General features: G+C 34.3%; 3 protein-coding genes across 3 annotated transcripts; 2 read left to right on the forward strand and 1 right to left on the reverse strand.

The window, feature by feature from the left end:
• Positions 1-1370: 1370 nt before the first annotated feature.
• LOC102623754 (xyloglucan O-acetyltransferase 1) lies at positions 1371-3653 on the reverse strand. The gene is made up of 2 exons (XM_006483731.4): positions 3175-3653; positions 1371-3067 (listed from the first exon to the last, which is right to left on the reverse strand). Exons 1-2 carry the CDS (start codon positions 3407-3409, stop codon positions 1956-1958), a joined length of 1347 nt encoding a protein of 448 aa, XP_006483794.1. The 5' UTR covers positions 3410-3653; the 3' UTR covers positions 1371-1955.
• Positions 3654-11299: 7646 nt separating this feature from the next.
• Positions 11300-13758, forward strand: LOC102623460 (hypothetical protein). Its single transcript, XM_052440164.1, has 5 exons — positions 11300-11535; positions 11686-11846; positions 11942-12022; positions 13192-13315; positions 13400-13758. The coding sequence occupies exons 1-5, from the start codon at positions 11404-11406 to the stop codon at positions 13448-13450; spliced, it is 549 nt and encodes a 182-aa protein (XP_052296124.1). The 5' UTR covers positions 11300-11403; the 3' UTR covers positions 13451-13758.
• A 2138-nt stretch (positions 13759-15896) lies between these two features.
• LOC102622776 (nucleobase-ascorbate transporter 6) lies at positions 15897-20779 on the forward strand. The gene is made up of 16 exons (XM_025100417.2): positions 15897-16329; positions 16464-16524; positions 16686-16833; positions 17232-17329; positions 17417-17593; positions 17683-17783; positions 17972-18047; positions 18175-18234; positions 18338-18522; positions 18767-18863; positions 18953-19039; positions 19387-19445; positions 19554-19645; positions 19720-19797; positions 19897-20057; positions 20136-20779. Exons 3-16 carry the CDS (start codon positions 16716-16718, stop codon positions 20352-20354), a joined length of 1608 nt encoding a protein of 535 aa, XP_024956185.1. The 5' UTR covers positions 15897-16329; positions 16464-16524; positions 16686-16715; the 3' UTR covers positions 20355-20779.
• The last annotated feature ends 2748 nt before the right edge of the window (positions 20780-23527 follow it).

A 23527-nucleotide genomic window follows, 5' to 3' on the forward strand; every position in this document is an offset into this window, starting at 1 on the left:
TACCATAGATTGTTGACCTGACTTGTAATAAAAAACTTGTAGTTTTTTTTTTTTAAATTCAGATATTTCAATGGTAAGATTTGACGTGATGGAGGTAATCGTAAAAATACAAGAAATATATATATATATATATATATATATATATATATAATAGAGAAATATGAGGAATAATTCTCGAATTATGGTGGGTATATTAAGTAAATTTATAATTTGTAAACTTTAATGGTGGGTATAATAAAAAAGTGAGTTCAAATTAATGTCAAATTAAACCAAGCCATGATAAATTATTGAATAAATCAAATTTGATGCGAGAATTAGTATTCTCTAAACCCATGAAAAAATAAAGGCTAATGAACTTGGAATTGATGTGATGTCCTGAAATCCAAGATCTTGAACAAGCTTAAGAAGAGCAAGAACATCTCAGAAGTAGCAGTGGCCGTGGAGCCCCGCGCGACTCTTCTAGTTAAACTCACAACTCTCCAGGACCAGGAGAGGTTTCCAGTTCAACTTTCTAAATCTCGGTCCAGTCTCCTCGGATGTCGATCTCATGGCATCTTGCACGATGCGCTCCGAAGCGAAGCGAACAAGACTCTTGACATGCAAATTCCTCAGGATTACATTACAATATGACATGCCTGATTGCATGGATGCCCAAGCCACAATTACCCTGCATTAATTATGTGTGTTTGTGTGTGTTACTTGGGAGTGGCTGGAAACTTACAAGAGCTGTTACGAATCAAATTCATTACTCGAAACCAGAGCACTGGCAGAACCGTTACGTAAATGGACTTGGATTCAAGTTGTTCTTAGTAAGATGCATGCATATTCAGTATTTGCCCACGAACAATATTTATTTAGTTTCTGGCAATCTGTTAAGATTTATTTGGAACAAGGTTCCATTACTAGATAGTAGTCGCTTTCTGTTGTTTTGTATTTTGCACATTACAGTACATCAACAGCAACATTGAAATAGCATTAAAAAAAAATTATTTAATGTTCAGCCAATATTGATATTGGACCGTAATAATTTTTTCATACACAGAAGGAAACTAAGATTTGTTACTTTCCATTAAAGAAGGCCAAGTTCTATCCCATGTGACAATTTTTTTCCTTTTTTCACTTTAGAGGGGAATTCATTTAGTATTACTCTTGAGTCTTGACTATCTCTTCAAAGACAAGCTAGATAAAGTTGCTTAGGATTCTTTAGAGCTAGCGGTTCTTGAGCTAACAAATCTTAGAGAAATAGGCGTTATTTTGACTTTTTTTTGGGGGGAAAGAAAAAAATACGACAGTAAAAAGGAGAATAACATGGTAGTGTTCGTATGTTGGCGAAGCAGAGGAAACTTCTTTCATTTGCATTGAGAATTCAATTCACTCAAACATAACTTATGGTAAAAATTATTCCTACCTGTATAAATAATTTCAAGTTTTAGATAAATTATACAAAACTCGCACTTCCTATTCGAATATAAAGATGACAAAGAGGTATGAATTAGAGGATGTAGAAATCAAAATCAAAACTCAGGAAGCAAAGAAATGATAGAGATACAGAAAGTTGACAAGAGATAAGCTTACACCCAAACGAATAACTCAATGGATAAAACTGAAGGATGTGCCAAGAAGCTGCCAAACTTTCCACTGTGAACTTCAAAACAAAGCAATGAAAAAAATGACAATGGTCTGTGATTTCTTTACAATTTCACAAGCACCCGCAAGTATCTTTCAAAAGTAAGTCATCTTCAGGCTTTGGCTATTTGTTACCGCCGAAACTTAATCTCCTGCCAATCTTCTTGAGCTTGCTTTCATCAACAAAACTGTAAGCATTCAATCATCACTTCATCACTGAATATTACTTTCTTTTGATGTCCTCTTCAGCAATATGTACCGAGCAACCAAAGAAGTTAAGAGTAAAGAATCATAATGAATTAAACCCACCATTTCATCACTTTAGTATCTCATTCTTCTCTCCTAGATTGACGCTCCCATTTTCTGATAACCTCTAGCAATATTTGATTCCATGTATCTATAGGCCCAGGCAAACACCAATGAACACAATCATTCTGTACATGCTCTTGAACTCCATTAGCAAATGGATTTGGATACATATAAGGCCCTGGATGACCATCTGGCCTCATTAACGATAATTTGGTCACATCCAATGCTTCTAATCTCAACCCCTTAAATTGCTTGGCATTCTCTTTGGCCAATTCCACTTCTTCAACTTCAATATGCCTCATCTCCGCATCCATTCCTTCAAGCAACTTCTCCCCCTCCTTATAAGGCGTGGTCTTAGGACAAGCACCAGCCTTATCCCATTCACCTTCAAAATGTGATGGAGAAAATGTGGTTAAAAACACATCTATAAAATCTCCACTAGACCCTCTTCTTTCAGTTATTGTTTTGAGGGTGGTCTTTAAAGCCTTCCTCAAAACATCATAGAATCCAATCTCAGTGTGATTAAGTCCAGGACAATAATGACAACCCAGTACAGAATCTCCCTCTAAATACACAGCTGGATGCAAGAACCAATGACCAAGAGATAAAACAATCATATCAATTTGATCCAAATCAGCAGCCCACCTCTCATCGACATGATCCACATACAATTTGTTATGATCTGGACCAGTTTTAGATTTCTCAACACCCTTAACTAAAAATGGTGACCAATAAACAGAAACAGTAACGTTATGAGCATCAAAATGCCATCTCCTAAACTTGTTATCTTCACCATCTCGATAAACAAGATTGGGCACAGAAACTGTGGATAACATGCAAAGAAGAGACTCCAATTGATTCCTAGCCATAGAGTCACCAACAAAAGCTAAATGTTTGTTACGGAGAAAATCAAGAAATGCGTTGGGATCAAACCTAGGAAGCTTGCATAGCCTTGGTTTCCACCTCCAGTAGAGGTAACCCAAGTCAGGTCTTCCATGAGTGATGCAGTTTTGACCTTCCTTGATTGTACCGCAGGTAGTCCCATTGTACAAAGGTCCCATTTTGTCATGAACCCATTTGCCAATAGTGTAGTCACAAGGAGTTTCATCATCATGATCAGCTCTTTCCTTTTCTGCAAAACAAACAGAACAATGTGAAACAAAAACTCTTGTTAGTGCTAAAACATTAGGCCGTATAAATTATAAGAGAAAAGGACACATTTTGAGCCACTGCATGTACCTTGAGCGAGAGAAGAAGAAGTTAAAGATAACGATGATGTTGAAGAAGAAGCGGAAGAAGAAGAAGTGATGATGAGGGATTTGGTGTGAGGGAGTTGATCAGAAGCAGAATGGAAGTATAAGTGAAGAGGGTAAAGGTACAACCGAAAAATGGCTACAGAGAGGACTGCATAAAAGGTCCAAGGTAATAACTTCTTGGCAATTGAATGAGGAGGATACAAGTAATCTTTGCCCATTTTTTAGAAACAAAAAAGGACTTTGTTTCTTTTTTTTCTTTTGAACTGATAACGTTTTTTTAGTTTCCTATTAAATCGAGGCTCTAGATTGAAGCCCAGAAAAGCTGTGGGAGTTGCAATAACAGTTGTCGTTCTTCCTGACTTTTTGAGTTTGAGTTGGCAAGAGAAGAGAGAGAGAGAGAGAGAGAGAGAGAGCGCTAGGCAGCTTCGCTAGTTCTTTGTTGGGTGATAAAAGAGTCAAAGTAAGCATTGAGAATCCCATGTCATGTGTGGTTTGGTTTGGCCAACTAATTATTGATTTTTGTGGAAACAAATGATGTGGCCTGGGGTAATATTCGGCTTCGTCCCCTCAAGATTTGGGTCCTTCCACTTTAATAGATTGTATAACTGTATCTTTACTTTGCACCCCTAGTGTTAGCATAAAGTTTAGTGTGAGTTTAGCATGTGAGGACAAGTTATTAGCTTCAAGCTAAATCGATTAAATATTCAAACATTTTTTAATTTTTACACTTTAGAAACCGCATTATGTCTGAAACACTTTATAACCCATGGGGTAAGCACAGAAGCATGCTAAGATCTAATGTTTTTTTTGGTAACAAAAACTATGCTCTTGTCTTTCATCTTCTCAAACCAAGCCACAAAACTAAGAACCTACTATAATTATTCATAAATGCATTGAAGAAATCTATTGTTGCTAGTAACATAATGATGGCAAAACAATCTGAATCGATCATGTTGGGAACCAATTCAAGAACTTTAATTGAATCGACGGTCGTCGATGAATATCAATGACAATATAAAGTTCATGGAATTTCAAGTATTTGAACTTGTCGTTTATGAGATGAATATTTGTTGATTGAGAGTAGAGATTGAGATGGATTATGAATGAGAGAATGCTGAGATGATTTTATTGTGAGTGAACAATGTTTCTTAGCTTTTATTTGTGATGAAAATTTCCATCAAATTACTTGTGAATATTGGATTAAGAGATGATGAATTTATAGCCATCAACTCTGCCAATATAGCCATTTGATTCATCGATAATATTGTCAGGATTAATTCTTATTTTCTAATTTTTTATTTTTTATTTTTTATTTTTTTGGTGATTCAGCAAATGAAAATTAATATGTACATTTCATTATGTTTACAGACTTTAGCTCCAAATTCGTCAATAATCTATAGGCCAGTATGCATCTTCTCAAATATTGTTTTATTGATGCGAGGGTATCTTGATAATTTATTCAGTCAATAAGCAGTCAAAATTGATGGAATACTAACGGTAAGGGTGCAAATAGAGAAACACTTATACAATCTATCAAAGTGAACGCACTCCGAACCTCAGGGACGAAACAGAAAATTAGCCGCTGTGGCCTGTGGGTGGTGCTTTCGAGTTTTTGTCGTGGAATGTTAATTATAATAACACTAAAATTATAAACATGCTCTTCTTGAGTCTTGTCTTCATCCCCGTTGGAACGTGCGGTGGTACTTACTGTTTTTTTTTTTCTCTCCTTCCCTCTTTTCTTTGCCCCTTTGTTTTATTGCGTATAAAATTGGCACCCAGGCCATATTCACGTTAGAGAGAGCATAAGTCCAAAATTAATCAATTTTTTATTATTCATTATTGAAGAGGAAATTGTTGGTTTTGCAATGCCTTTTATTGTTAAAAAAAAAAGGTGGGGGGAAACAGATGCCACCCCATATCCTATCCCGTTGAGATTATGCCAAAGTCAGACAACCCAAATACGAAACGCCGTTTACTCATTCAAAATAAGAAAGTTAGCATTTATCAGCCATTAATTTGAGTTTCTTTTTACATAATTGCATGCTACCTACTTTTCTAAGCGTTTACTTTTTCCTTACCCACCCCCCCAAAAAAAAAAAATCAGAAACATTATGTATTTTCATTTTGATTTTAGTTTTCGAAGGTGTTGAAAAAACAGAACGTTTCCGGCAACATTTTGAACAAAACAATAAGTTTTGAAGCGTATGAAGGATATTGCAATATGCAGTAACTGGGTAGCCAAGAGAAATAACCAATGTTGTTGTTTTCATCTAATAAAATAGGAAAAACGTTAAAGAGCACGAGCGAGCATTTACTTAAAACTAATGCCAATGCAAGATATATATAACATTGTTTTGCAGTTAAAATAGAAAATTCAAGGTTAATGAGATTGTTATTCTATAAATTCACTCCACTCGTTTGTTATTTGTCAGGTAAATTTTTAAATTATTCTTTCGTGAAATAATAATTTTTTAAATTAGACAGGTGCTAAGTTATATGGAGAATCCTCTAAATTATTGTATAATCCTTAATTGATCATTCCTAACAAAAATGAAAGAAGACAAATGCTATGTTACAATTAATGTAACATACACACTCAACAACAACCACACAAATTATGTGGGTCCATTATTTATGTGATTGTTGTTGAATATGTATGTTACATTAATTGTAACATAGGGACTCCCGTGAAAGAAACAAAATTAAGACTTGTAGCATAATGTATAGGAGCAGTAGGTTCAAGATAGGAGGCGGGTAATTCAAAATTAACAATTATTTATGGATGTCCGATAAAATAAAGTAATGTGATTAGTTTTCATGAAACCTGACTGGCGCATAATGTAAATGCGTGTACGAAAAACACAAATGTTTCCTTCCCCACATCGCATCACATCACATCACATCCTACCTAGAATCCCAATCCCCCGTAAGAGAAAATTACAACACAACCCACTTCAGCAAACCCACCCGTGCCGTAAATTCCTCCCCAATCAAAATTTGTGAAAAGTTGTGATACAGATGGGAAAATAAATTAAAGAATGCTCAGCATCATAGTCATACATAATCCATGCATTCATCTTCGCTTTACATGAATGTGATTATTTTTACATGTGATTCATCATTCACAGCTACGTACCATCAAGTTTTTTCTCTTCTTTTTTTTTTTTTAATAAATAATAATAATAATAATAATAATAATAATAATAATAATAATAATAAATTGATTCAATGTCGGCAGATAAATAAAATTTATAAACCAACCAGCCTTTAATCTTTGAATTTTTCTTCGATTAAAAGATATAAATATTATGCTATGCTTGAATCAACAAAATTAGAAACGTTTCAAAGAAAATAAATAAATAAATAAGAAGAAATAAGGATTGATAGAAGACTCTGTACAGTTCAAGTCATTTGAACTTTCAAATTAATTAACAAGCGACCAAATCCCAATAAACTCTGCAGTCTGCATTAAAATAGTTATATAATATTACATATGAAGGTTCAAACTAAAAATAGACCAAATTCACTTGTGAATCGTTCATTTTACGGTGTAATCCGTTCATTATAACATTACAAGCACAAGAAAATACTATAATCCATCAATTTCGTTTACATTTAATTATATTCTTCATACCACTAGCTGCTAAATAGAAAAAAAAAATCATTATTTTTAATCTGCACACCACTATTAAATATAAAAAATTCAAATTAATCAGACGCATTGTAGTCGTAGTCACAAATGAAATGAATCTGCGGTGGATCTGTAAAGTCTGATATTCTAAGAAATAATAATAATATTAATTGTTGAGGACATAGAGACCCCATGATCTGTCATGTACCAAAACACACATGCATGCTTCAGCTTCACCGACATAAACATAATAGTTTTGATCCGCTCCTCATCTCGAATCGAATGGTCAACATTCAACAGTTACACTTTGAAGTTTATACATATAGAGAGAGAGAGAGAGACACACACACACACACGCTTAGAGCTGGCAAAACGGGTCATTGGATCGTATTCATGTCGTGTCAGTAGGGATGGCAATTGTACCTGCAAACCTGCAAACCCGCCCAAACCCACCCGCTAAAACCCGCCCGTTGCGGGTAACTTTATCCGTTGCGGGCGGGTTTAGTATTATAAATTAAAATCCGCACATGGATGCAGGTGGGTTTGGTATTAACCTTATACCCGGTGGATACCCGCATGGATATCCACCAAACCCTCAATAATTTTTTTCAAATATTTTTAATTTAATTTAAATATAAAAATATATAAAGAAAATAATATAATTAATCAAATTACTAAATAGCCAAAGGCTTAAAGTTGTGTATGTGTGTATATGGCTCATCTCCTATTCTAAAGTCATAACCTAAAGAAAACTAAAGACATTTCCCTTCGAATTAGTATTTGAAAATATTAATCTTAATTATTATTATAGGCATTGTGTTGGATGGGTGCTTATAGTGGTGAATAAAATGAATATCTTCTCTTGGATCTTGTTTTAAATGATAATATGAAATGTAATTATTATTTTTAGATATTAGTTTGTGCTTTTTAAATAGATTTGTGTAATTTATACTTAAATTTGAGAATTTGTGTTGAATTGATGTGAAAATTTTACTTTTTTATTTATATTGTTTAAATATAAAATTGAATATGTTATATGGAATTTGAGGTTATTATTATAAATTTTTATATTAAAAATTTGTGATTTTAAATACGGAAACCCGCAAAAAATCCGCCGGATACCATTGCGGGTTTGGTAATTGTTAAAACCCGCTACGGGTGGGTTTTTTTAAAAAAATTAAAACCCGTTGCGGGTTGCGGGCGGGTTTGGTAATTTAAATTTTGTGCGGGTTTGGGTTTGGTAATGGCAAACCCGCTGCGGGCGGTGCCCATTGCCATCCCTACGTGTCAGCTTCGTGTCGTGTCAAATTTAGGTCGACCCAAACCCGACCCATTTAATAATCGTGTCAAAATATTGAGACCCAAACCCGACACGGAAAAATAATCGGGTTATTCAATAACCCGTTTAATATTTATATATTGAATAAAAGTTATATCAAATATTTACATACTATCATACATACGTATGTACATACATACATATATACATAATTTATCGATATTATAAAATATACATATCTATCAATATATTACACATTTACACTATTGAGGTTTTAATTATATATATATATATATATATAATATTATATATCAATATTATAAAATATACATGTCTATTAATTTTTACACATTTACACTATTGAAGCTCTAAATGTATTTAAAATTTTATAAATAAAACATTGTGTTTATATTCACCATTTTAAAGAATAAAAAAAATTATCTCTAATATTTGAGTTTTAATGATAAGAATATGTAAATTATTTTAAAATAGAAAATATAATCGGGTCATTGATCGGGTAAATGGGTCAAGAATTTTAACCCAAACCCGACACGAAAAAAAATCATGTTGACCCGGACCCGATCCATTTAATAATCGCGTTAAATTTGACGACCCATACCCATTTATTTATGTCGTGTTCGTGTCGGGTAATCGGATTGTGTCAAATTTTACCAGCTCTACACACACTAATTAATCAGATCAATTGAAATCGCGCATACATACCCACAGCATCTTATTTTTCAATAGGAAGATTATTCGAATGGTGCGCGCATATAATAAGATTTATTTATATCTTATATCATCATAGAAGCATGGTCGTGGTGGCGACTGGTGATGTGAAGTGGTGAATAAAAATAGGAATAAAAATGTGAAAAATGTAACGAATATCGAGCTGCTCTAATGGGCGACTGACTGTATGCGCACGTGTATGTGTGCGCGAAAGTGGCAGTTGCAAATAAAGAGTGAAGATTCCTGAGAGTGGTGCGGTGATGCTGGTGCCGCATTATTAAAGCCATAAATGAATGAACAAATGTACATCTTCACGCCTGGGAAGAGCGGTGGCCAGCTCTCATCTGTCCTCTCAGAAAGGTGATGTCCACCAACCAACCAAAAGGGGACCACTCTACCCTGCTGCTCTTTGTTTTGTAATTGACTGCTTTGTATTCTTCGTAATTAAAAAGTTGCCCCACTTTGATTTGCATTTTTTTGAATTGCCAATTGCCAATGCCGAGCTCACCATGTCCTCCCCTGCATTTTAGGCCATGAGTTTGAGTTTGCTACTTGCTAGATAGAGTTCGCTTCACTTTTTTTTTTTTTTTTTGCTAAATAAAGTAGACATCTTTTTTAAATATTAATGAAAATAAAAAAACGTTGAGCTGATGACCGAAAAGCTGTACAAATTTTTAAGTTGAGATTCAATATATTTTTGAGTTATATATTATTTAAAGTTATTTGGAAATTTAAAAGTACCTACCCATCATATGGTACCGTCCATGATATAGAACCTGATCGGCTAACACTACTCCGCAGATCGCTGCAGTTTTGGTAGAAATCAAAAGCAACGATACTCTAAAAACAGATTTTAGATACTTTAATAAAAATAAGGATTATAAATAATTAAGAAAAAAAAAAAAGAAGGGCAAAGACAGAGACAAAAACCAACCATTCTCATCAAATAAGAAATAAAAAGAAAATGGAATTAGTAAAGACATTCCCGCATGTAGCAGTAGCACCATCCTCGTCTTTCGCATCTAAATTAATGTCGTCAATCTATGCAATCCCAAATCCCCATCCAACTTGTAGTAGTACCCGTATCTTCTGAAGATTTTTCAGTATTTTTATTCTACCACATCTACTCAATACAAGTATAATACATGTATTTATTTAAAAAAATTATCGTATAATTAATTAGTATATATTTAATAGCAACAATCTTTTTCTTTTTTCTTTCTTTTATTTCTTTTTTTTAATTTATTGACATTCAAGAAGAACCCTTTTTTTGATTGTTATGTTAATACTTTCATTTAGACGCCTTATTTAGCACACCCTATCTTTAGAATTTAGAAGCTCCAAAGACACACGTTTTTCTGACAATTATGATGTTTCATTGGCCAATGTTCATTAATTATGTAGTCCAATATTAAATTAAAGTAGCGTTCAAGTTCAACTAGTCTCCTTTCCGCCCCTCTCGCCCCTTATACTTAAAATGTAATCCAGCCAGCATGCTTTTGCAGCCTTTCTTCCTCCTGGCAGATGCCAGCTCCGAGGATTAAGTGGCCTTCACAAGCTCCACACTGCGCAGGCTTTTCGAGTGGTAGGCATAACCATGTAAGGCTATTGCCACTTGGGTTGCCGGTTTGGTAAAATTAGATAATAATAAGCACGATCTAATTAGATCACTTAAGTTATTAAAATAAGAGATAAGATAAAAGATAAGTACGGGATTTTTTTTTAGTTTTTCATTTATTTTAATAGTTTAAGAGATTGCCAATTAAATAATCGTCATATATATATATATATGTATATATAATTTAATGACATTCTCACTTTAACAAAGTAATGATGTCCTCACTAGAAAACTTCTCATGTATGAAAATAAAAATGCGGATTTTGTGCGGACATAACTAAATGACCCAAAAAAAAAAAAATTGACAGTTCTTCTCTAATGAGGACATATTCTTTATTAGTAACATTTTCACTTTATTAAATGAAAATGTATATATATATTGTGTGTTTGTGTGTGGGTGTTTATTCATGTTTAGTAATTTCATATAGGTACAAGATTGGAATTAACATAAAAGTCATTATTGAAGTTTGATGAGATAAATTAAAAGGGTTGTTGGATTAGATATCATCTAATTAAAACCAGTACAATCTTTTTTATGGCGAAAGTAAGAGGTCTGAACCGCTCACATAAATTGAGGAGGAGATTTGGTTACATTAGACTTAAAATTACAAAAAGTAAAGTGGCCTACCCCCGTTCTCACGCTGTCAAAGAAAACCAACATGGGGCGGCCCAAGCCCAAATCACAAATTGAAATTTGCCCCTAGGCCCTGAACCCGTTAAAGAAATCCAGAAGCCCAAATTACGCGAATTTGCCGGCAGCAAATTACGTGAAGTTAAGTTTTGATATTAAAGCAGAGAGCAGGGTCACAATTAATATTTATTGCTTACGCTGTCCCTGTAGCAGCAGAATCGTTAGTATTATTAACAAATAAGAACAACGTTGCGGAAAGGGAGAGGGAGAGGGGGAGGCAATCAAATCAAATTCAATAATAAAAAAATTTGAGAGTTCTGAAGAATGGAGGGTCAGGTTGGTGGGAGCGGTGAGGAGTTTGCAGTGGGATGCTTGCTCTCAATCAAGACCACTTTGGGCGATGAATTTGATGGCCAGGTCATGGCCTTCGACCGCTTCACCAACATGCTCGTTATTCATATCCTTTCTTTCTTTCTTTTCTTTTTCTTTTTCAATAAAAGAAAATTGTTTTCTTTATTACAACATCATCATTTCTCATCAATCAATCAATCAATCAATCAATTCATTCAAATTTCTGAGTTTCTTTAACTTTGGGTTTGGTTATTACAAGAGGGTTTGAAATCTGGGCCTCGTAGAAACATCAGGCTGCTGAATGCTAATTATATTAAGGACTTTTCCTTTCTCGGTCAAGCTGACGACCCTCTCGATCCCAAAAAATGTTTTCTTGATCTTAGTCGTCTCCAAGCTAGAGAACATTTAGCCGTTAGGTATTTTCTTTCTTTCTTTTCTTTTATTTTTTTTTATTTTTAAAAAAGAAATTTATAAAAATTGAAATGCTTTATTTGATGTTGTAAATTTCCAGGCAAGCTGAGGCTGATGCTCAGAGGATTGGCGTGGGAGTCACAACTGAAGCTCAGAACATTTTTGATGCTTTGTCTAAGACGTATGTACTTTTTTTTTTAAAATTTATTGGTACATTTGACTATTTGAGTTTAGGTTAAAAAATGGCTTTACTTACAAAATGCATACAAACATTTGCTATATAATCTTTGAAAAATTGTTCTTATTGCTTTTTTAGTGAATTTTCTAGGATGTTATGATTTGATTGTGATTATTTTAACTTGGATAAATGCATGCCATGTAAATGCCATTTTTGTTGATTCTTTTTCATTTTTGATAATTTCAAACTGGTGACTTCATATGTTTTATTTTCTGACAAGAAGTCAATTTGTCATCGACCTCTAAGGCAGGAGGTCTTAAAGTTTGTTTTTGGCAAGAGAGTCTACAGTTATCTTACAAATATGTCATTCTGAAGGTTTGTGTGCTCTTTCGATGTTGTTGATGCAGGATTGGTAATCTTAATATTGATGTTATTGCCATTAGAGGTCTAGTCATGATGTTTATTGTCAACTAACCTAGTTCAATTATGATTTAGTTTTGTTAGAGAAATGGGCCTATGCTGATGATATAAAGCCACGTTCTTTAGTCTTTTGCTTTTCATGGCAATTCAATTTAAGGCTAACTCATCCTAAAAGTTGAAAAATTGATGCATGTGACTTCACTGACTTGTCTCACTTCCTTGGTGACGAGCAAGAGAGAAAGAGAGCATAATGAACTAAGTAGAATTCAGCATTACTTAACTTTTAGGTGATAATTAATGTCTCTATATGAGTCTTGCCTAAAGCAATGGATTTAGACACAGCTAGACAAACTCTGGACTTCCACATTAGAAAGCTACATCTTCTGAAAGATTGAAAGGACTTTCCCTCAAAATGCCTCCTTTTCCTAGCAATTAAGGGACTGAAACCTCTCTATTTCCTCTTTTCCTTCCCCTTTAACAATCCTCTTCCAAACCCTGTAAATTAGCTAAATAAGAGGTCTTCATCTTTATTCCACAATTTTAAACTGAAAATGTGAGATTCAGATTGCATTTATGGGTATGTATGCACCAGTGGGTGGATAATTGATCTTTATTGCATTAGACTCATCTTCTCGTTTAAGTTTGAATGAACTTTTTTCCCCTATTTTTGAAGGTATATACATGCTAAAAATCATAGTGTTTGCATCAAACTGACGAACTTTTCCCTAATTTATGTCAATGATATTAAACAGGCTTCCTGTTCGCTGGGACAAGACTGTCATAGTTGTAATGAACGAAGTGCGTGTTAGCAGTCCGTATCTTCCTGAATCTGTTAGCGGAGGAACTGCTGCAGCCAATGAGCGGGTGAAGAAAGTGGTGAGACTCTTGACTGGATGAAACTTTCACTCAAGTTGAATATTGGTATGGAAACTTATCTACATACGCTATTTTCTTATTCAGCTTGAATTTGAGAGAAAAAGGTTGCAAGCTCGTGGTTCCAGTCAAGGATGATTTCACCTTTGCATTGCTGAATTCAGGAGAAGTGCCTTCAATGATACTATGTTGATTGTACCCCACCTTAGGTACCATCTTATCTCAAGAAAACATATAACCTATTTGCCAAGGTGATCTAAAGCTTCATTGAATAAATTTGTAGCACTTATTTCATCATGGCACCTCTGGCTTTGTTTTGGTGTGCTTCAAAATGGAGCGATTGGAGGCCGGTTGCCTCATTTGATTGGCAATAGGAGATGATGCTTTCTGCAATGTGCTTGTAGATATTTTATCATAAGCATTTATATTTTTATTTTTTCATTTAACTTAGAAATTACCAAATCAATTGGAAGAGACATTTAATGACTATGTGAGCTTTAGTTTACATATTTCATTTGGTGTTGTGTAATACCATCTGGATCATTGAAGACCCGTGTTGCCTTTGGAGTTATCATTTGGAGTTGTGTCATGCAGTGTGGATCATTACAGACCTGTGTTTCCTTTGAAGTTATAATCACACAGTTGCGACCTGTCAATTTTAAGGATAATGCGTCCAGTAATCAATGACTTATTAGTCAAACTTTAGCCAATGATAGAAATGTGGGAGCATAAAACTGATCATGGTCTGTGGAAACTCCATTCTCCACGATGACTGAAGATCATTACCCAACTAGGCCTTAGACATGAAAAAGGATTGATGATGCATCAGTTTGGCAGTAGATTGGCTCTTGTGCACGATGAGGAGGAAGTTACTGAAGCCTTATGAATTCTATTTTCTATGGCTTGCTTGATGAGGAGGAAGTTACTGAAGCCTTATGAATTCTATTTTCTATGGCTTGCTTGATGAGTCCAGTTTTCCGAGAATGAAAATATTACCTTGTCAAAGTATCCTCTCCACTGAGTTGGTTGAGGCGTTGTCCACTTGCTGTAGTTGGGCCTCTGCGTCCTTCGCGTCAGAATGTTTGATGATGTTTTCGGACAGCCAAAAGATGCGGAGTAGTCAGGTTCAGGTTGTTGAAATTGTCTAGCTACTAAGCTCGCTGGGATTTGGATTCTGCTTGGTTATGTTATATCCAATAGGTGGACAAAATTGTAATTTTACTTTTCATTGACTATTTCACCAATGCACGCTCCAGCATCTGACCAATTAGTTGACTATTTAACCAGCGGGAATTCAGGGTACTTCCTCTCGTGTACTTTTACGTGTAACCGAAGGCAGCTCACGGTACCTTTACAATAAATAAATAAAAGTACATGATTGCAAATTTGCAATAATAGTGGTTCTTTCTTCTTAGAGAGATGAAATTATGAAAATGAATAAATAATCGAGCCTGTGTTAAGTTTGGTTAAAATTTTGTAAATTTTATGAAAAAAAAAATATAGGATTAATTTTTCTCTGATGGATTTGTGCAAGCAATTAACCAAAATTTGAATTAACAAATGAAAACAAAAGTAATTTCGTTGGGCTTGAGCCGTGAGACTTGAGACTTGAGAAGAGTCGGCCGCAGTAGCAAAGTGGAGGCATATGACGATTAGAGCTTTTCGAAGTTTACGGAAGCAAATCAGCAGTGTAGTAGGGTCACACAACTCGCAAACAAGCAATAACGAAAGTTTAATCTACTTATCACCCGTACGGCAGAGGCCCAAGCAAACAAAATAACTCAATCCAATCGAAAGCAACGTGACATTTCACATCAAGAGATACGCTATTACGTTACATTAATGTTCATTAGATTCACACAGTATTTTTCCACATCAATAAATGTTCATTGTCGGCCAAAATAATTCAATAATAATGAAACTGAACTTGCAAGGTAAGTGGGTAAAATTCTTTTACTGATTTTAAGTCAAGGTCGCTAAATCTCATGATGCATCTGCAGAAAATCTTTCTTCGGAAATGCTGAAAATGATGGAAAAGTTGGTGGCACAATAAAATTTGTGGCAATTAATCTGGATTTTTTAGTTAATTGATTAATATTCAGACGCAGAATAATAATAATTTAACATCAGCATCTTCCTGTCGAAGAATATATGCAATGTGAATGCAACAAGTAACATTGGCAAAAGTGCAGATGTGAGCGTTACTAGACAAAGATTCTATATATCTTCGAAGTTCGAAGTTCAAACTTCAAATAGAGAAAGAGAGAAACAGAGATAAAAGATGAGTCTAGTAAAACACAAGGCGTGTCCATGTCCTGTAGACGGAGCAAGCTACGTACCAGGTGTCAAGCATTTCCTGAATCAAAACGACACTCAAGACATTGCTGGATTTGTGTAATAAGTTTGACGGTACTCCAAAAGAAATGGACCAATCACTCAGTCCAATCAAACCATGCAACTGAACTAATATTTAAAAATAATAATAATAATAATTCATTACTACTACACACAGTGAGAGCATAAGTTGTAGTTGTGAAACTGTTTTACTTTTTTTTTTTTTTTTTTTTCTCTATCCGACTCCAAAGTTGATCAGCCTTAATGGGAGTGTGAAATAGAGACTTTAAATTCTTACTGATTTAATAATGTTTTATTTTGATTTTTCCTTCATGGGGATGGGATTGGAGTATTAAGTAATTCAAAAATCGGAAAAGATTGGTAATTAGCTAGCTAAAGATTAGTAAAGGTGACGGTGGCGATGCTTTAATACAAGCTTTAGCTTTACGTTAGAGAAGAAAAAGATTTAAAGAGCTTTAGACCAACATAAACAAATAGTATAATAAGTGTAAAGGAATTGAAGTTAAGGCTCAAAGGAGATTCCTTTTGGGTTGCAGAGACGAATTTTGGTTTCTTTTCTAGCTTTATTTCTCGCTCCTGTTGCTTTTTAGCCCTTCAAACTTGCTCTTTTATGTTTCTTGTTGCCCAAGTGGGTCTTTTGGCCGTGTTAAAAAAACATCCCGGTAGGCCACTACGTTGCATAGCTTCCTTGCTTTTGAGTGAAGAACCTTTCACTAGAATAATAGAGCAGTTTTAAATTTTCTGTAATGCTTATCTTCTGATTCTGCTGCTTGAGCTTTACTTGTCTCTTTGACAGTTCCTCTCATCTGTCTAAAAGCTTGTTACCAGTCATTTACTTTTTGTAGAAATACATTCGGGTAAGTTTTAGTTAAGCTAGTTTTGTGGTGTAGTTTGTTATTGGGAAGTGGACATCTGGGTTTAAGTGCTATTTATATTTAGAGTTTTAGTTTTTAGTTATTGGGTTTGTATGGAGATTTGAGTCTTGTGATGCTTAACGATTATAAATTTTTGTTAAAAGATTTCCCTTGAGAAGAAAAAGAAGAAGAAAATGGCAGGAGGTGGTGGAGGACTTGCACCGCAGCCGAAACAGGAGGAGTTGCAGCCACATCCAGCTAAGGATCAGCTGCCCAGTATTGCTTATTGCATTACTAGTCCTCCACCTTGGCGTAAGCTTCCTCCTTTATTATCTTTTTATGTTTCATCTATCAAGTCCACTGTACCCCATCTTGTGAGTATTTCTCTGGTTGTTTATATTTATGATGCATTTTATTGACCTTCGGTTCTATTTGCACTGTTGATTTATCAACTTTTGCTAGGAGCTAAGTAGTTACAATGCTTTTTGTCCTAATCATTGGTTTTTAAGAAAGAAACATGCTTTCTAATCTTTTTCAATGGAAACCGTTCTTGTTTTGCTTGTGTATGGCCTTGTTCTGGTTCTTCTAAGTATGGAAATCCACTTCATTAATTTAACACTTGCTACTTTCTGTGTGTTTACAACGAAAAATCAACCAGCATTTGCCTCTGAGAGTGATTAGTGCACATTATGGGTTGTTTCTTGCTGCAGCTGAGGCCATATTGCTTGGTTTTCAACATTACTTGGTCATGCTTGGGACAACTGTGCTTATACCGACACATCTAGTTCCCCAGATGGGAGGAGGAAATGTAAGATTTCTCAAGGAAATTTACCATTATGACATTCTTGAGTTCTTTATATTCTATCTCTGATCACAATTATGATTATCTGTTTAGGAGGAGAAGGCAAAAATGATACAGACACTGCTTTTTGTGGCTGGATTGAACACATTGTTTCAGACATTCTTTGGTACTCGTTTGCCTGCAGTGATAGGAGGCTCTTATACTTATGTGCCAACAACCATTTCGATCATCTTGGCAGGTCGATACAGTAACATTGTGGATCCTCAGGAGGTCACTTCACTAAAACCATACTACTTCAGTTTCTACCTGTTTCTATATCAGCATCTTCCTGATGTGCCTGTTTTCAACGAGGCTTGCAGAAATTTGAGAGGATAATGCGAGGAACCCAAGGTGCACTTATTGTTGCCTCAACTCTGCAGATTGTTCTTGGCTTTAGTGGCCTTTGGCGCAATGTTGCAAGGTATATATGTTAATACCTTGTTATTCTTATCTGATTCAAACGTAAATTTTTTACCGATATAATTGTTCCTATTGTACTGAATATCTTGATTTTTGCAAATATCACTTAATTTGGTCAAAACAACTGTCAAAAAATCAGAATTTTAAGCTTGAGTTACTGAACTCTGTGTGCTTGTGATAATTATGCAGGCTTTTAAGTCCATTGGCTGCTGTTCCTTTGGTTGCCTTGTCTGGCTTTGGGCTTTATGAATTTGGCTTTCCTGGGGTATATAATTTCTTCCTTTCTGGATAAGAAAATCATTTTAAAACTGATCTAGCTGTCTGCCCTCTCTCTTTTTGTATTTTTATCTTTTTCAGTTATTATGCTTATGGACTCTGGCCTTCTATTGTAGGTGGCAAAATGTGTGGAGATTGGGTTGCCACAGATCATCTTTCTCATAATTTTTTCACAGGTAATGTTCATCTTTTAATTGCACATATCCTCTTTTTCTGTCACAGGACTGAAAACAATTTTTTTAAAAAAAAAATTAATCTTGATATGACCTTTAATTTCAGTATATACCGCATCTTGTACGTGGGGAGAGGCACGTGTTCGATCGCTTTGCTGTTATATTCTCAGTTGCCATTGTGTGGGTTTATGCCCACCTACTCACTGTGGGTGGTGCATATAAGAACACAGGTCCCAAAACTCAATTAAGTTGCAGAACTGATCGAGCTGGAATTATAGGTGCTGCCCCATGGTAAGGCTTTTTGCAGTTTCTTCTTCTATCAGATATAGCCTCTTTGCGACACCAGATTGGGATATGAGAAACAATCATACATTCTATTAATTGCTTCAATGAGGAAAAATAATTTTGAATTAACTTGGAGGGACTGCCAACAATTCTTGTGACTGGATACTTGTATTTTTTATTTTCATCGGCATATAGGAAAGAGAAGCTGATCAGTTTATTTGATTAATGCTCAAGTAATGTCATTATGCAGGATAAGAGTCCCATATCCTTTTCAATGGGGAGCTCCGAGTTTTGATGCTGGAGAGTCTTTTGCAATGATGGCTGCTTCATTTGTCGCTCTTGTAGAGGTTTGTTGACCCTTGTACTTATGGCTTTCAGGTGTACTTAATTATGTAATCTTTTCAACTCAAATACTTTAAATACTTTTTATGATCAGTCCACTGGTGCCTTCATTGCTGTCTCGAGGTATGCAAGTGCAACTCCACTGCCGCCATCTATTCTTAGCCGTGGTATTGGTTGGCAGGTAGATTTTCGATTGCTTGCCTCATTACTTTTTGCGTTCATCCTGGATGTTGATACTTTCCTATTTTCTCACACAAAGAGGAAGGGAGATAATATTCAAAGGAAATCACAGTGAACAAATTTAATTTGCATAAAACATTAAAATAGGCCCCACAGCTCGTAAATGGCCAGCATTAATCTAATTACCTGTTGGAACTTGGAACTGGCCCCTGGGATCTCATCAGATTTGCCATACCAAACCCAAAAGTAGTACATCTCTTTGCTAGTTTTATTGTCTGGTAAACTTTCCACTTGCTGAAAATGTTTCTCTTATTGTCTTTTGATTATTGTTAGCTTTTTTGACCTCAGGGAGTCGGCATCCTCATCTCTGGGATGTTTGGAACTGGGAACGGTTCATCAGTGTCTGTGTAAGATTTTATAATGAACTACCTGTTTAAAAAACATAAATAAATAACATCGGCTTATCCATTTCTTTGCAACTTCTTGGCTTGAAATCTCGCTTGGTGTTCTTGCAGTGAGAATGCTGGTTTGTTGGCACTAACCCGTGTTGGCAGTCGAAGGGTTGTTCAGATATCGGCAGGGTTCATGATCTTCTTCTCCATCCTTGGTTAGTAATTTATATGACAAATGTGCTTTGTAACACATTTAGCTACATGATTTAACATACATTAACTTTGCCAGGAAAATTTGGAGCTGTTTTTGCTTCAATTCCAGCTCCAATTGTTGCAGCTCTGTATTGCTTGTTCTTTGCCTATGTCGGTAAGCCTTGACAAGTTACATGACAAATGTTACTTCAGTTATCCAGTTGAAGGTTAACTAATGCATATTACAAATATTACAACATGACTACATGAGCAGGTGCTGGAGGCCTCAGTTTCCTTCAGTTCTGCAATTTGAACAGCTTTAGAACGAAGTTTATACTAGGGTTTTCATTTTTCATGGGCTTATCAATACCACAGTACTTCAACGAGTACACTGCTGTTAACGGTTATGGTCCGGTCCATACTGGAGCAAGATGGGTAACTAATTATGTTCCCTGGACACTTTTTTTTTTGTATGTCCATCTGCTCTTCATCTGATCTTTGCTCGTTTGGCAGTTCAATGACATGATCAATGTACCTTTCTCATCTGAACCATTCGTTGCTGGTTTGTTGGCGTATGTCCTGGACGTCACACTGCACAAGAAAGACAACGCCACCAGAAAGGATCGGGGCATGCATTGGTGGGATAGGTTCCGATCATTCAAGACCGATACAAGAAGTGAGGAATTCTATTCTCTGCCTTTCAATCTCAACAAGTTCTTCCCATCAGTATGATTATATGCACAGGTCAGGCTCTCCCAACATCTGTTTGTGGGTGTTGCACTTCTAAGTAATGCGCGTTCTTTTTGGTTTCTTGTCAGCCACGAAAGAACTTACTGAGTACAAATTCATATTTTTGTTAACAAAATCAATCCCTTTAGTCTTATATTATTATTGTAGCTGAGATATTGAAAGAATATCAAGATGTATCGTGAAAGCAAATTTTAACACTTTAGTTTAAGGTCACCTAATGGGGCCAAAATTAGGAAATAGTAATCAGCTTGCTTAACCTTTAATTGTCTACAAAAATCGAGGCAACTTGATTCATGATTCGAGACAATTCAGATAACAAGGTGACAAGGCGACCAAAATGGTCGTGTCTTGCCCTATTTCTGATTTATTGAAAGTAATAGACATGTTCCTGCCCATTAAAAATAATTGAGATTGCGTGTCGGTAATTAGCTCTAATCCCACATGCAGTGCATGCATGGGAGCAATTACAATCAATCATAATTCATAAAGTGAAAAAGAAAAGTGAAAATGTTTTTTTTCATTATGCATGAATTGGCCTGAAAACGTCAAAATATGCTAAGAAATTTTCGGATTTTAATAAACTTTTTAAAATAATAATAATGTGTGAAAGCTCTGGATCATAATAAGACAAGACAAATTCCTATGAAGAAAAAGATGTCAAACTCAAACGAGACACGATGGATCACTAAGACACTAATGTCTCTCTTTCTTTTCTCTTCTGCCATTGATTAGTCACAAATAAAATGAATATTGTCCCAAGGCGTTGAAGTGCGGTGAACGCAAATGTTTTGTTCACTTGCCAATGAGATTCAGTTAACGGACCTTAAATTCAATTATAAGGGAGAGTGACATTTTGCTTATTAATTATTTATAGGAAAATAATAATCCAACTAATTACCTCCAATTCAATCTCACCTGGATATAATTCTGTAGGCAACTTTTATATTAAATTAGTTTAAACGTTAAGGGTATGAATTGAAATATTTCAATTTTTATTTACTTTTTGTGTGGGTTTGGCGGGATTGGAATTAACTTTCTATCATTACTCATTTGTTAATAACTCATTTAATTCTTGGTATCGAACTAGTATCGGAAATAATGGATTGTCGGATGTTAAATGTGATATTTTCGCACAAAAATTAATTATCTGCTACCTCTACAAATTTAACACTAGTTAATTTATTTGATAAAAATTCATATCTATCCATTCAATATAATCAAGAATCTAAGAGTAAAGTAATGAGAATCTCGATAGCCTTTACTAGTCTTATATGTGATCTCTATAAGGGGATGTATTCTAAAATTTCTCCTCTAAATGTGTTTAAAATCCAATCTAATCCATTCAAAAACAATTCGATCCAATCCAAATCAATTCAATTTTTGTTGAATTGACTTTTTGATTAGATTGAATTGGATTGCAAAATGAAAAATCTAATATTATTGGATTGGTTTATGGGTCTATGGGCTAAAATCCATTATAAACTAATAAAAATTAATTATTTTTATTTTTTATTTATTTTTGAAAATAGTTATATACTACTTTTTTATTTAACTTGTTAAAAAAGTTTTATTTTCCTAAAAAAAAAGAACATATTTTTGTATAATTATAATTATACAACAATAGTACAGAGTACAAACTGTAAGTCACAACTAGGGTTTGCTTTCAATATTCAAATTTCAATTATTTTTTTTCAACCATATGATAATAAAACACATGAATCATGAAAAATTAAAGCAGCTCGTTTTTTTTTATTATTAGTAAGTAGAATTTTAGAGAGTAATTTACGATTTTTTATTTATATATTTTTATTTTAATCAGATTGATCGGATCAAATTGAATTGGATTTAACTTTTTATTGGAGTGTATTATATTACATTTTAATCAATGGTTAGATCTAAAATATAAAATCCAACATATAATATATTGGACTTAGATTTACTAAAATTCAGAGTACCCCTAACTGATCCTCATCTGAGCAGTGGTCAGTTACCAAGCAATGATCAATCGGTTAGCATAATTAAATAATAAATATGCACGAGGAATCTTTTGATCATCAGCTGATCATACTCGATCGCAATGTTAATGGCTATTGACATCCGCAATCTTTTGAAGATTTCTCGAGCTGATCGCCCATTTGTTTTGTTGACTCATTAGGTTCTTAGAAAGTTGTCAATTTAAATCATCATAAAAGGATACATATATTATTATTATTTGATCATCATCATCATCGTCAACAGCGATAGGGAACTATCAGCATCAAAGAAATTAAACTTTTTTTAAAAGAAATTGCTTAGTGAAATGTAAGATTCTGCCATATCCATTATGCTGTTCCAATGTGTATGATTACGACTTACGAGTGCAAAAGGTAGAAGAGTCTTGTCTTGAACTATTTATACTTCCATCGGCTACAGCTACAAATAAGATGTCATGCATATCGTTCTTTATGATATTTTTATTGATCTTTCTTAATTAGATTTGGTTAAATTATAGACAGTTCTATTAATTTAGATTTTTCATCATTGGGAGATTCTACTCTAAAGAAGTTTATGAAACATCAAGGAAGATTTTTAACGAATTTTATTCGAGATTTATGATGATTTTTTTAAGTATTTGGATCATTTTTTTTTCTTTTTAAACTGAATCCTTAGAAAAAGAAAGAATATTTTTATATTTTATATATATTTATATATAGAGAGAGAGAGAGAGAGTAATTTTATAATATGAGAATCCCTTAATTTAGTGAAGTAATAAATAAATTAAAAGATAAAAAAAAATTTTAATATACCACAAAATAAAATTATCGAGTTATACTTAATTAAAATTTGTGCAATTTAATACAACTTTCCCATTCTATATGGGTTGTCTTTTGTTAGATATGTAAATTCTCATTGCCATTGCTAAAGAGGAATCTGTTTTGTGTTAGAAATGCTTTCCACTAAGTGGATTGCAATGGAGATGCTGCATTATCAAGTTTAAAAGGAACATTTAAAATGCTCCATTATAATGATAGGAGAATATACCATTAATCCACTACCATCACACTTTAAAAAGATGAATGCCTTCTTCAAGAGTCCCAAGAAAAAAAAATAATCAAAAGAAAACAAAAAGTTGATCTCCACCCACTAAGCTACTAAAATCTATGGCCTTCTTCGAA

The sequence above is a fragment of the Citrus sinensis genome, chromosome 4 (assembly GCF_022201045.2).
Source record: "Citrus sinensis cultivar Valencia sweet orange chromosome 4, DVS_A1.0, whole genome shotgun sequence".
Taxonomy (NCBI): Eukaryota; Viridiplantae; Streptophyta; class Magnoliopsida; order Sapindales; family Rutaceae; genus Citrus; species Citrus sinensis.